This window comes from Bubalus bubalis, chromosome X, assembly GCF_019923935.1.
Source record: "Bubalus bubalis isolate 160015118507 breed Murrah chromosome X, NDDB_SH_1, whole genome shotgun sequence".
Lineage (NCBI taxonomy): Eukaryota > Metazoa > Chordata > Mammalia > Artiodactyla > Bovidae > Bubalus > Bubalus bubalis.
The window spans coordinates 108900717-108915133 of NC_059181.1; the positions used below are offsets into that span (position 1 = coordinate 108900717).

The 14417-nt window shown below is 49.9% G+C and overlaps 1 protein-coding gene and 1 long non-coding RNA gene across 2 annotated transcripts; both read right to left on the reverse strand.

Moving 5' to 3' along the window:
• Positions 1–5245: 5245 nt before the first annotated feature.
• Positions 5246–10082, reverse strand: HMGB3 (high mobility group box 3). Its single transcript, XM_025276238.2, has 5 exons — positions 9945–10082; positions 7602–7756; positions 7184–7323; positions 6521–6695; positions 5246–6092 (listed from the first exon to the last, which is right to left on the reverse strand). Exons 2-5 carry the CDS (start codon positions 7749–7751, stop codon positions 5955–5957), a joined length of 603 nt encoding a protein of 200 aa, XP_025132023.1. The 5' UTR covers positions 7752–7756; positions 9945–10082; the 3' UTR covers positions 5246–5954.
• A 2370-nt stretch (positions 10083–12452) lies between these two features.
• LOC123331759 lies at positions 12453–12822 on the reverse strand. The gene is made up of 3 exons (XR_006548522.1): positions 12763–12822; positions 12608–12664; positions 12453–12509 (listed from the first exon to the last, which is right to left on the reverse strand). It is a non-coding gene; the product is annotated as an uncharacterized LOC123331759 (long non-coding RNA).
• Positions 12823–14417: the final 1595 nt, after the last annotated feature.

Genomic DNA, 14417 nt, shown 5'->3' on the forward strand with positions numbered 1-14417 from the left:
CATTTCCCACCAGCAACCCCTACCCCTGACAACCACTAATCAACTGTCTTTATGGATTTTCCTTTTTCTGGGCATTTCATATAAATGGAATTATACAATGCGTGGCCCTCTGTGACTGGTTTCTTCCCCTTCACACAATGTTTCCAAGGTCCATCTATGTGGCATCTGTAGTCAGGACTTCATTCCTTTTTATGGCTCAACAATATTGTGTTATATGGATAGACCACATATTACTTATCTAGTCATTACTTGATGGACATTTGGATTGTTTTCATTTTTTTTAACTATTATGAGGTTACTTTTTTTCTGGGGTTTTTTTTTTTTTGTTTGTTTGTTTGGTTGGTTGGTTGGTTGGTTGCTTTTGATTTTGGGCTACACTGTGTGGCATGTGGGATCTTAGTTCAGGGATCAGGGATCCAGGGATGGAACCCATGCCCACGGCAAGGGAAGCACAGATTCTTAAGCACTGGCCCGCTGGGGAAGTCCCTCAGTTTTTACCTGTTATGAATAATGCTGCTATGAACATTCATGTACAACTATTTGTTTGAATAAGTGTTACTCACTCAGTAGTGTCAGACTCTTTGTGACCCCATGGACTGTAGCCCACCAAGCTCTTCTGTCCATGGAATTCTCCAGACAAGAATACTGCAGTGGATAGCCATTCCCTTCTCCAGGGGATCTTGCTGACACAGGGATTGAACTCAGGTCTCCTGCACTGCAGGCGGATTTATTTATTTTACCATCTGAGCCACCAGGGAAACCCATTTGTTTGAATACTTTTCAATTCATTGGGTGTATACCTAGAAATGGAATTGCTGGGTCAAAGTCTATTTTCACATTCTATGTATAACTCTGCTTCAGGGACCAAATTGTTTTCCATACCATTTTATATTCTTACCAGCAATGTACAAGGATTCCAATTTCTCCATGTCTTCATCAATACTAGTTATTTTCCTTTTTATATTATTATTAAATGCATTCTAGAAGGAGTGAAGTGATACCTTATTAGGATTTTGATGTGCATTTTCCTGATCTATAGATCAGTTTCAGGAGTACTGCCATCTTTTCTGCCTACCCGTAAACATGGCAGGTCTTTCCATTTCTTTAGGTGACCTCTTTCAAAAATGTTCTGTAGTTCTCTTCATATACATTTTACATTTTGTTGTTTGTTACTAGGTATTTTTTTTAGCTTTTGTTTTGTTACTTTCAGCTGTAAAGCAAAGTAATTCAGTGATACATATATATGTATCTTTTTTTTTCTAATTCTTTTCCCATTTAGGTTATTACGTAGTATTGAGCCAAGTTCTCTTGCTATATAGAAGATCCTTGTCAGCTATCCATTTTAAGTATAGCATTGTGTACATGTCAAACCCAAGCTCCCTATCTACCCCTCCCCCAACCTATCAATAAGTATTTCTTTTTGATGCTATTATAAATGGAATTGTTTAGTTTCATTTTTCAAATTTTTCATTGCTAATATATAGAAAAACAATTGTTATACATTGATCTTGTGTCCTGCAATTTTGCTGAACTCATCTGTTCTGACAGTTTTATTTGGAAACTCCTTAGGATTGTCTATATACAAGATGACCTCACCTGCAAGTGCACATAGCTTTATTCCTTCATTTCCAGTCTGGATGCTTTTGGGTTTTTTTCTTGCTTAATTGCCCTGGCTAGAACTTCTAGCACAATGATGAATAGAAGTGGCACAAATAGATGTCCTTCTCTTGTTCCTTAACCTAGGGGGAAAGCGGGAAAGCTTTCAGTCTTTCACTGAGTATATTAGTTATGGGTTTTCCTAATTGTTCTCTACATTTTGAGGAAGTTCCATTCTATCTCCAGTTTTCTGAGTTTTTCTTTTTAAATCACAGAGGGGTGTTATTTTTTTTTTTTTGTCCCCTACTCCCCAGGGGTGTTGTATTTTATCAAACACTTTTAATCTATCTACTGAGATGATGCTTTCCTTATTTTGTCAATATGCTGTCCCAGATTATTTTTTAAGCTAACGTCTTAGGAGGATGGAGCTTCCCAGGTGGCTCAGTGGTAAAGAATCATCTGCCAATGCAGGAGACACAGGTTTGATCCCTGGGTTGGGAAGATCCCCTGGAGAAGGAGATGTCAACCCACTCCAGTATTCTTGCCTGAAAAATCTCGTGGACAGAGAAGCCTGGCAGGCTGTCGTCCATGGGGTCTCAAAAGAGTCGGACATGACTGAGCAACTGGGCACACACTTAGGAGGATGCTCAAGATACAAAACAAGGTGGAATGTGGTTTGTTTGAAGCAGGAAAGGAAGCCTGGGGCTGCAGAGGTGACGGAGTGATCACTCCCTCCCAAATAGCTTTGGGCTCCACATGAAACTAAGCCAGAGGCCGAGTACAGCAAGTGGCCGCAGCGGCTCTCATCCAAGACTCCTTGTTGGGGTTGGCTCTGTCAGCCAATTGAGCCCTAACCCTTGGTCTTAGGGAGTGCTGGCTGGCCAGGCTGGCTGATTACAAGTACCCAGCCACTTTATCAACAGCAGCTCCTGCAAACTGCATATTCACCCTGACACAGGGCTCCAGAGCCAACTCCCTGCTACCCCTCTGGCTGAAGGGTTGATCTAGGTAGGGGTTTTGGAGTCCTTAACACTTGCTCTTTTTGATAGTATCTTTCTATTAAATGTTAGTTGAGATCTATCGTTACGGTGAAGTGTCCTTTTAAAGCCTTGATTATAATCAACCCAAAATACAGAGGTTCAGTATCTCAGACAGATTGCAGACAGCCCACTGATTACTTTTCGGGAAGACTGATTAAGAAACTTTATTACAGGAAATGAATGCATCCAAAGTCCCCAAACACATTTGTGACAAGAAGAGACACACAGTAGACACAGACAACAGTTTCCACATCACAGCCTTGTTCTTTCCCAAGTATAAAACATCATTCAAGAACGGGGTGAGGGTGTTAGAAGATAGAGGTGGTTAGAGAAAGTGGCTACTGTCCTTTTGATTAAAAAAATAACAAACAGGTTGGTGTTGCAGGAACACATACTGCGGGCCCAGAAATCAAGCTAAGCTGAAGCCTTAGGTGGTGACACCATACCACTTGTAGCATCTCAGAGAAGCTACAAGGCATCATTCTATTAAGAGGAACAATGGTAATGGGTGAGACTCTTACAGTAAGCAGTCCTCTCACTGCAAGCAGCGTATGGGCCAAGCTGTCCGAGTCTCTTTAGAACTAAATGTCTCCTTAATCAAAGACAGAATGGCATTGAAACCTGTAAAATATCATGTATGAAATGAGTTGCCAGTCCAGGTTCGATGCACGATACTGGATGCTTGGGGCTGGTGCACTGGGACGACCCAGAGGGATGGAATGGGGAGGGAGGAGGGAGGAGGGTTCAGGATGGGGAACACATGTATACCTGTGGCGGATGCATTTTGATATTTGGCAAAACTAATACAGTTATGTAAAGTTTAAAAATAAAATAAAATTAAAAAAAAAAGACCACTTAACAAGTCCCCCACTTAGGTTTAACTACTATAGGAGCACAAAAAAAGTCATCCCTTTTAGTCTTTGCCCTTCCATAGTTGGCTTCTCTAGCTTCCACCAGACAGGAGCACTTCAAAACATAAAATTGCTCCTTTGTGACTACAGGTTGAGCTTCCCTCCCATACTTGACTAGGTTGGTCACAGCTCCCATGTCTTAGCTTGGTTGGTTGTGTGTCAGGCATCAGAGGCTTCAGTTGACAATGCCAAAGGCTGGAGGGAAGTGACTGGGCACAGCTAAAGCAGGAAGGGACCACCTGGGAACAGGTGCCTCTGGGCAAACCTCAGGACCAAGGTTTTTTTAATTAGTGGTCATTTTCTAGAACTAGAAAAACACATTTAGGACAAACAGTTGTGATGTGAGAAGGAATGGCTATGAATACAGATTAGAGACCCAGCCAGTGACCATGACCATGACCATGACCCTGACAGAGTGGGGAAGATACTACCTGTAGACAGCCAAGCTTCTCAATAGTGCATTTTAAGAAAAGCACTTCCTTCTGTGTCATTAAAACACCCTTGAGTGCTTCACAGCCTTCAACACGTACATTTGTGGATTAATGCCGGACAGGTATTAACACTGACCCCCAACACAGTCCCCTTCATTACTGCCAACACTTCAATGCACATACACAGCAGAGCTCAAAATATTTAAGGTCACCATCTGCCACTATGGCCATCACCCCTCAGCCCAACTTGGACAAAATGCTACATCTTCCAAAAGGAATTAAACACTGAAACATATAACAAGCCTCTTCAAGTGTAAGAACATTTTAACAACAATTTATATTCCAAATAAACAATCTCAAACCATGGGTAGACCAGTCTTTTTTCTGATGACATCTACTACTTAGAAGCAGTTGATGCCATCAGCTTGCCCTGCAGGTGCCCCTTGATGGAGCCCAGCCATCTTCCTCGAGGTGTTTGGTTTCTTGAAGTTGGAAGGAAAAGGACACTGCACCCTCCTCCATGTACCCCTCATTGGGGTCTAGGAGAGGATGCCAAGCTCAAGAACACCTTGATCACTGAGCAAAATAATGTTCTACTATGTGTACTGGGGCATGGGGAGGCATGGGTGAAGGAGAAAAAAAAAAAAAGCCTGCAAGAACGTTTTGCTGTTCAGCAATGAATTTGACCACCTCCCCAGTGTGTGTGTGGGGGGGTGGGGGGGTGGGGGGGGGCGGGTAGAGTGGGAGATTTAAAAAAAAAGAAACCAAAAACAAACCCCAGTAGTAGTCAGCCTCAATCTTAACCACCCACCTTCCTAAACCTCTGAGGACTGCTAAATCTTGTCTGTGACCTTAGCACCTACATTCAGCAACTTAGACTTCACCTTAATGCCTTTCAGACACAAACAAAATCACATAGTAGCTTCAAGTAGCCCTCTTTATCTCTGTCCTCAGTAGGCTGGCCACAGTAAGCAAAAGAGAAGTTATTTACCAGATTCACCAGGAGGCTAGTTACCAGATGCCACGGAGTGGGTTGTCCTCCTGCTAAGACTGCTGTGAGTCAGACATTTAGACTGTCATCATAGAGCACAATTTTAAAAATGTAATACTGTTTATTTAACTTCAAAAACATTTCAACATTCTAAACATACAAAAAAAATAACAGAACATTGCAGATCGTGTTTAGTACAGAAGGTTCTTGAACTTTCACTGGTGCAGTGGCTCTTGGCTTTGCTGACAATGAACAGTTCTATAGTTTGTTTTAAAAAAAAAAAAAAAAAAAAACAGTTTAAAACTACCACACTTCAACTAAAAAGGATCCAAAACACTTCTCATGCCTGCTGACCCCCCCCCCCACAGCTAAGAATGGCAGCGGGATGCTATGTCGCTATATACAAAAACAAGACAACCTGAAGCTAAATGGATGCCCACTGCAGTGTCCACAGGTCCAGCCCCACAGTGCACGCCCTGAGCTACAGCCCCTCCGGAAGGCATTGCCCCCACAGCCTCCACACCAAGCAAGGAGCATCAAGAGTGTGTCTCGGTTGCTTTGTTCTTTTTACAAACTATAGATATGTACAGTTGAAAACTCGGGATTTCTAGCCAATGACCATAGAATTAACACACCACCTTACAAATTAAAAAAAAAAATGCCAGAAACATCTTTAAATGCCTTGTCACACCAACAGCAAAGTGCACAGAGTGAGGAGAACACGAGAGCCTTTTCATTTTAAAAATGTTTGGAAATATGTACAACTTTGATACAGTTTCCAGGTGCTCCAGACACCCATGGCCACTTAACGTAAACTACTGACAATTGTTAGAGCACTTTCAGAGACTAAGATATGATCATGATCCAATTGGGTAATTAAACCTAATAAGGGCAACAGACACATCTTGGGTGAGAGGTGTGTCAATCAAGGCGCTCCCTACTCTAAGGTATTCACAAGGAGACAGATCAACAGTTGTTTTTTTTTTTATTCATCCTCTTCCTCCTCCTCCTCCTCCTCCTCCTCCTCCTCCTCTTCGTCTTCCTCTTCCACCTTTTTCCGGGCAACTTTAGCAGCACCCTTGGCACCATCAAACTTCCCTTTAGACTTATAGTCTGCGACATCCTGGAAGGGACAGACACATATTGCAAATCAGTCAAGGGTAGAAGCAAGCGTCCCCACCCTAGAAGGAGAAAACACAGGAGAAAGACAGGGCTGCTCTTTGAAGTATTTCTTTCCAGATTCAAACTGAGTTCACAGCCACTGCAATTGCCGAGTGCATGGGTGTTCATGCACTCTAAAAGTCCAGTGAATAAGCACTATCTGACTTTCTGCTGAGGGCACCCCCATATGATCACATTTTGAAGCCTGCCTGAAAAGCTGTCTTAGACACAACCATCTGTCAGAAGCGGGACCACCAATATACTAGGCGGATCTGGCATGGAGACGAGTCCTGCAGCCTTCCACCCCCAGCCCAGCCATGGCAGCTGACCGTTCACCTTTCCAGGCTCCCGGAGGCCCCAGCCTGTGCAGGGTACACTCTGGTCCCTCACCTTCTCATACTTCTCCTTCAGCTTCGCAGCCTTGTTGATATATGGCTGCTTCTCACTGTCACTTAAGTTATTCCACATCTCGCCCAGCTTCTTTGCCACATCTCCAATAGAGATACCAGGGTTAGCAGACTTGATCTTCGGGCGGAATTCCGAGCAGAATAGGAAAAATCCAGACCTTGTCGGGAGAGAATTGTATACATCAGAGAAGAACCCACCAAAACGGGAGCTGAAGTCAAGATCTCATGTCGCTGAATGCACAAATTCCTACCACTATGACTCTTCCCTCAAGTGAAGAAATGCGTGATGTCATGCACAATATTACAAAGTTGCAGGCACTAGAATGCTTAAGAGGCTTCAGCAACATACAGTGCGTTCTCAGTTACTGGGAAAAGGATAACGAAAATGCCAATGGACACTGACACCCAGAACTGGGCTGTCTGCCCCCTTCCCAGTGGAAATGCCAACAGCCAACCACCATGCATGCATATAGCTCACAAAGAGAGCCACAACCAGGAATTTCCCTGGCCCTGCACTGTACAGCTCAAAGTACACATTGTTTTACTGAGGTATCGCAACATCTTTCTAGGTACAGTTGTCTTTTTAAAAATCCTTCAAGCAGAAGGAAAACTCTTAACTGCTATCCTGAATCCTACAGCCACTTACGGTGGTCTCTTGGGGGCATTAGGGTCCTTCTTCTTCTTGCCTCCCTTAGCTGGTCCGTAATCCTTCATTTCCCGATCATAGCGCACTTTATCCGCCTTTGCCATTTCCTCGAACTTCGACTTCTCTTTCCCGGACATGGTCTGCAAAACACAGGACCTGTTAAATTCCTCAATGCAGTGAGCACATACCGTTCAGCTGTCCTGTAATTATGGTGGCAGCAGCGAGAATCACTTGCAAAAGGGGATGACAGCCTTAAACCCTTGCAGAATCTTCAAAAATAAAACAAAATTCTAAGGAGAGACAAGGTGAGTCTAAGTAAAGAAGAAGAAAACAGCCACCTGGAGCTACACTGAAGGTCAGTAACCAGAAAGTGTGAAATCCAACTAAGAGTGGCTGGAAAAATATAAAAGAAAAATACCTTCCACCTCTCAGAGCATTTCTTGGAAAATTCAGCAAAATTGACAGGGACCTCTGGGTTTTTCTTCTTATGTTCCTCTCTGCACGTCTGCACAAAGAAGGCATAAGCAGACATCTTGCCCTTTGGTTTCTTGGGATCACCTTTAGCCATCTTGACTGATGAAGGGAAGAGAGACAAAGAGAAACAAACACAATGAACATCTGCAAGATATACCAAAGGTGGCCCTTTTAGAAGAACCCTTGCCCCCATCCTGCAGCCGCTCTAGCAGCTGAAGGCAGAGTAGGGAGGAAATCAGTTTCACTGTCGCTTGTCATTTAACTTTTGACCAGCATGAAGTGCGCTGGTTTGTGAGTTACTTCTCCGGGAGTGATCAAGTTCTCCAAATGGAACCGGCCCAAGCTGGGTGGTTCTGAGCTTTATTGAGACTCAGAACTATTACGTTTTGCAAACTACAATTCAAAAGTGGTAAGGGCACACGGAGGACACGTTGGTAAAGGGTGCAGGCAGGTGGCAGAAGCTTGCAACCAACCACTTCAGGCTAGCGGGTCATCTGTTTTACTATGTTAGAGACAACAATACTGTTGCCACTGAGGATTGCAAGACCAAAGCAGGAGAACTGGAAATAGGGAACACTTGAAATTTCACTATTTTTGATGCGTTCTGGCTTATAAAAATGGCTTTTACAAGAACAGTAATCTGGCAAATGAGCAGATCTCCCTTGTACTATTTAGTTCCAATCTGTATCTTCATCATTACCTAAAGGGGGAGGGGAAACAGAAAGGGCTAGTCTTGCCCATCGGTAAAGGCAAGCATGTCCAGCCAGGAACACTTTCTGCAAAGTTTCCAAATCAAAATGCAGCTGTGGCGTGTCATCGTCCCTGTCCCACCCCCCCTGCTTCCCGCCATCTTTTCCTTTTCCCACACCCAAGGTCATCACGCTAAATTCAAGCCCTCCCCTTCCCTGGGAGCGACCGAGGGGCTGAATCTGGGCCCCGCGGCGGCGGCGCGGGTGCGGCGGCGCGGGTCGCGGAGGAGCCCGGGGCTGGCCACGGACGGCCGGGCTCGGCCCCGCGCTGGGTCACTCGGACACGCAGAATTCACCTTCCATTTTGTCAAAAGCTTCCTGATGAAAGAAAGTGCCCCTGAAATCCGCCGCTGCCACCCGCGGGGGGCGCAGGGAGCGGGGGGCGGCGGCGGCGGCAGCGCGCCGGGGGCGCGGAGCCGAGCGGGCAGCGGCGGTGACCGCGGCGCCCGCCGCGCCTCCAAGCTCCGCTCGCTAAAATGGCTGATCCGCGCGCGGCCGGCGCGGGCGGCGGCGACGGCGGCGAACAAAGCGGTCCGGGCCCCGCCACCGCCGCCGCCTGCTCGCCAGCCCCCACCCCACCCCGCCCCGCCCGGGGCTGCGGGGGCCGCGGGCTGGACCCCCCGCCCCCGGCGGTGGCGCGGAGCGCACTCCTCGGGATAACAAAGGCGCCCGTGCGGCCATGACGCTCGGCCGCGCAGGGGCCCGCGGCGGCGCCCCCGGCCCTCCACGCCGCTCGCCCCAGGCCGCGGGCGCTGGGGCCGAGGCCGGAGCCCGCCCGGGTGTCCCCGCCGCCCGTCCGCCCGCCGCTCGCCTGAGCCCAGCGCCGCGCCGTGCCGCGCCAGCCATGTTCACGGCGGCGGCGGCGGCGGCGGTGCCCTGCGGGCAGGAGATGAGCAGGGGGCGGCCGGCCCGCGCCCCCCCCCCCACCCGGGCCGCCGGGCGCTCCCGCGACAGCCATGTTAATGCAGAAGCAGCAGTGCAGCCCCCCGGGGCCGCGCGGTGCCCAGCTGAGACCGGGAGTGAAGTTTGCCTGAGCCGTAGTCCCCAGCGGGCAGCGGTCGCCCGGCCTCCCCAGAGTCCGTCCCGGGCGGAAAAGCACCGGCCCCCTGCCCAGGTCCGCCGCCCGGCGCCGGGACGCGCGCCGCCAGAACCCGCAGTCGCCCCTCGGCTCGCGCCGCCGCAGCTGCCCGAACATCTGGCTTCAGTGGGGGGGCCAAGGTCCCTGGGCCGCTGCCCCAGGGGGCGTCGGCCGAGACGGGTTCCGCGGAAGGAACGCAGCCCCGACACTGAGGAGCTCAGGTTGATGCATGGAAAAGTTGAAACACCTGAATCGCTTTTTCCTTCCCGCACCTATAGCAAAGAAGAGAGGAGAAGGGGGCGGGAAGGGCGCGCGGAGGAGAGGCAGGGGGCGGCGGCGGAGCGCGCTCGCGGCGGCGCGGGCTGGAGGAAAGTTGTGCGGGCGCTGCTTCTGCGGCGGCGGCGACGGTAGCGGTGGCAGTGGCGGCGGTGGCGGCGGCGGCGGGCGGTGCGAAACGTACCTGTATTGTTCGCTAGTCTGGGCAGCGCAGGGCACGACGCGCGGCTCAGCGCTCCACAGCCTCGCGCTAGCTGCCTCCACGAGAGCCGCCTGATTGGCCAGCGGGCTCCGCCGTTTAAAACAACCTCCTCGCCCGGCCATTGGCTGCGGGCCTCATGAATATTAAACAGGCGCGGGAGCCCATTGGGCGCGGCCGCTGGGCTCATTCATTCAAACAGAACAACCCGCCGGCGCTAGCTGCCGCGGCAAAACCCAGGAATAATAATAATCTCGCTTGCCCACTCCCCGCGCCTCCCCCCCCCGCCCTTTTCGCACCGAGGTGGCATCTCAAAGGACTTTGGAGAGGTGGCTCCGCCATTCCCTGCGGCCTCGGCTTCTGCTGTTTGGAGGGCAAGGTCGAGCTGGGTTGCGCTGCCCTCTGCTCCTTCTGAGCCGCGGCCTCTGCGTCCCGGGTCCCCTGTCCCCTAGGCAGCCCCACCCGCCACGCCTCACCTCAGCCACCCTCCCCGGGACAACTCTGGGATCGACTCTGAGGGTCGACTGTCCTTCACTTCCACCGAGTTCCGCCGCGACTCTGCTGCAGGGGCCTTGCGGCAGGCATCTAGCCCGGCGGAAAGCGGCTGCTCGCTCGAGCAGGAAAGCTGCTGAGAGATCTCAGGGTTTCAGGACTCGCACCCCGCCTTAAAACAACCTGATTGTGCTCCCGAGGATCGCGCTCATCTAGACTCTTTCCACTAATTCCCAGAAAGTCAATCTGTGCTGCAATTGCGGAACCAGCGAGCTAGGTGGGCTAGAGGACGAAAACGGAGTTTGGCAAAAGGAGAGAAATCAGGAGAAGTAGTAACTTTGTGGGCAGGGAGTCAGTCCCCTATTCACCGCCTCAGTTTAGGCCCGCTTTCCCTTTGCTCTTGTGACACACACCCTATTGAAGAATAAAAGTTCTTGGAATGAATGAATGGGATTTGACTTGGCCTTGGCTTTGTCACTGGGTAGTATGGCCTTGAGGAAGTCAGTTCTTTGAGGGGATTCAGGCAATGATTTTCAAAGACGGAGAGGGCAGTGTCACCTCTAACGGATGTTGGGAAATGTTGCTGCTGGAATTTAAAAGGCAAGGATGGCCAGAGATGCCAAATGTCCTGCATTGTACAGGAGAGTCACTTAGGAGGGAGCAATGTCCCATTCCAAATGCTAGTATCAGCCCTGCTGAAAACTGTCTGAGGGTCCCCTTCCCTCTTGAAGATACCGTGAACCTCCTGGAAAGAATGGAGGAGAAAAAAGGAAAGCTGAGAAAAGGAGCACATTTCAAGCGTTGAAATTTGGAGAAAATAGTGGAAGAGGTATCATGAGTTATTCTACAGATATTCCGTTTCTAAAACACTTTGAAAGCCCAGGATACTCACCTATTAATAATTTCCATATTTAGAAATGAGACCCACCTGAAGATGAGTTTTTGAAACACTGTTTCCAGCAACTGTGGCTGAGTCTGAGCTGTACAAGGGAGATGACCTCAGAATGAACCTACCTCCCCACCCCCACCCAGCTCTTGCCAGCTCCTCAGAGTGTCATGACCTAGGCTGTGGCCCTGTAGCTGGCATTGCTGGGCTTCGAACGTTAGGGATCCACTTGGAAGCTAATGAAGGCAAAGATAATAGTGCCCTTTTGCAAGAGCCACAGGTATCAAACTCAGTTTGTTAGGTCCCCGGTTTACAGACTCCTTGGAATGCAGACATCTTAAGGCTCTCTCATCTAATCCCCTGCCCTGTTAAGAGATAGCTGAGTGCTCACCAACCTTCTTGCATACCTCCACTCATAGTGAACTTACCATCTCCCTTCTGGGTTGTCATCCATCTGGGCCTATCTCTGAGCCCTGGCGTCACCATCCCACACACAGTCTAACCCCTCATCCTTCAGAGATTGCACGGCAGGCCAAGTCTCTTCTCCAGGCTGACGGCTCCAACTTCTTCCACTGCCAGGTTCTCAGAGCCTGCTACTCTCAAGCCCCCCCCCCCCCGCCCCCGTCTTCTGTTTCTACCCTTCCCAGAGGGAAGCAGGGCCTCGTTATAGTATGACCACTCTCCAGAGTGCCCTAGCCTCTCAGTGTTGTCAGGCCTTTCTGGGCCAGAGATGTGAGGTGGGACAGGGGCCTCCTTCTGGTCCGGCCACTGCCTGGTGTCCTGGCTGCAATGGGAAGCTGCCCTTAGCAGTTGGAAGCACCAAGCTGGGAAAACCAGAATGGTCAGCCTCAGAGCCCATGGGCACTTCTTAACGGGCCCCGGCTGGTGAGGGTCACACTCATAAGCACAGGGAAGTCACAAGCAGCACATATATATAGACTCACACACACACACCTGGGCACACCTAGGGCATTCACAGACACAGCAGCTTGAAAGCCAAGCCAGAGAAGTAAGAGAGCTTAGAGTAAGTTGTGCCCAGACACCACCGTCAAGATCCCCTCTTCCCACCCACTGCCAGAGCCCTGCCCATTGGTCTCTGATTTCTGTGTACATACCCCGAAGGACCAACTTCGTCTTCTTACTCATCGAAGGAAGACTTTCCATGTCTGCTCCTGTAGAGTAAGTTGTGCCCAGACACCACCGTCAAGATCCCCTCTTCCCACCCACTGCCAGAGCCCTGCCCATTGGTCTCTGATTTCTGTGTACATACCCTGAAGGACCAACTTCGTCTTCTCACTCGTCGAAGGAAGACTTTCCATGTCTGCTCCTGTAGAGTAAGTTGTGCCCAGACACCACCGTCAAGATCCCCTCTTCCCACCCACTGCCAGAGCCCTGCCCATTGGTCTCTGATTTCTGTGTACATACCCTGAAGGACCAACTTCGTCTTCTCACTCGTCGAAGGAAGACTTTCCATGTCTGCTCCTGTAGAGTAAGTTGTGCCCAGACACCACCGTCAAGATCCCCTCTTCCCACCCACTGCCAGAGCCCTGCCCATTGGTCTCTGATTTCTGTGTACATACCCTGAAGGACCAACTTCGTCTTCTCACTCGTCGAAGGAAGACTTTCCATGTCTGCTCCTGTAGAGTAAGTTGTGCCCAGACACCACCGTCAAGATCCCCTCTTCCCACCCACTGCCAGAGCCCTGCCCATTGGTCTCTGATTTCTGTGTACATACCCTGAAGGACCAACTTCGTCTTCTCACTCGTCGAAGGAAGACTTTCCATGTCTGCTCCTGTAGAGTAAGTTGTGCCCAGACACCACCGTCAAGATCCCCTCTTCCCACCCACTGCCAGAGCCCTGCCCATTGGTCTCTGATTTCTGTGTACATACCCTGAAGGACCAACTTCGTCTTCTCACTCGTCGAAGGAAGACTTTCCATGTCTGCTCCTGAGGAGTGCCTTCTATCCAGTCGAGGCACTTGGCCTGAAGTGGCGACCTGTGGTCACTGTTACCAGAACCTCCAGAAAGTGACTATGACATCACCAAGCCGTGTCAGAGGTCTGCTGATGGTTGGCATGTTTCCCTGCCCTGCCCCCCACAAACATACCTATGACCCAAGTCTCCATGTCTCCCTCAGGCCCAGTGTCCCCAGTTTCTCCATTCCTTCCACACTGAGTCTCAGTTGGCAAGCTCCTCACAGCTTTAGTTTCTCCTCAGCCCAGACTGTCCATGGCAGCAGCCTGAGTGCAAAAACTCTCTCATAACTCAATCCCATGTACATATCTTGAATGTCTACTCATAAGTAACAGAAAGGAGATGGGATGAAGGGGAGGGGCTGGGGATGGAGGGTATGGGAGAGACAGTAGCTTTGGGCTGTCACTGATGTTGTGGTGGGCCTTCCGCCATGTCACCTCAGCTCCCCCAGTCTCAGTGTCACCTGTCAAAGGTGGCACGACCTACCTTCTCCATGCTGGCCACTATCTAGTCTGTGGGTGAGGAAGGGTAGGTGTGAAAGTGATCTGGTGGTCATGTATAAAAGGCCACCCAGGGGAGGCTAAGAATCAGCATGGAAGGGTAGAAAAAGTGACAAAGTCAGGGGTGAGCAGACATGGTCCAGACTCAGGGGTTCCAAGGCATGTTGCCTTTTCTATCTGCAGCAAAATTCAGTGCTCAGTGGCTTGGCTTGGGGGTAGCTCAAGGTGCTGGAGTGTGCTGAGCCCCTGCCTGGGTCTCCCTGGAAAGTACTTTAATGACATCAGTCCCCTAGGAGGCCAGGCCCATCCATGCAAGGGAACCTCAAACCAGAATCCCATAAGCCACTCCACTGCCTAGAGATGTCAGGAGAACATTCACAGGAGATAAGAAATAAGACGAAGTGTGGTAAAGAGGTTTCCGTTCAGTTCCTGTCAGTTCAAGACCCTCTCCCCCCACCCCCAAATTAGGAGTAATCCTCATCATTCAACACAAATGAAGCCCTAGTCCCTTAGACCTCACCCTACCCTACCCCTACCCCAGGTCTCATCTGAGCACCCAGGGCTGAAAGTAACATCCCTGAGGCCCAACCTTCACTGGCTGTGAAG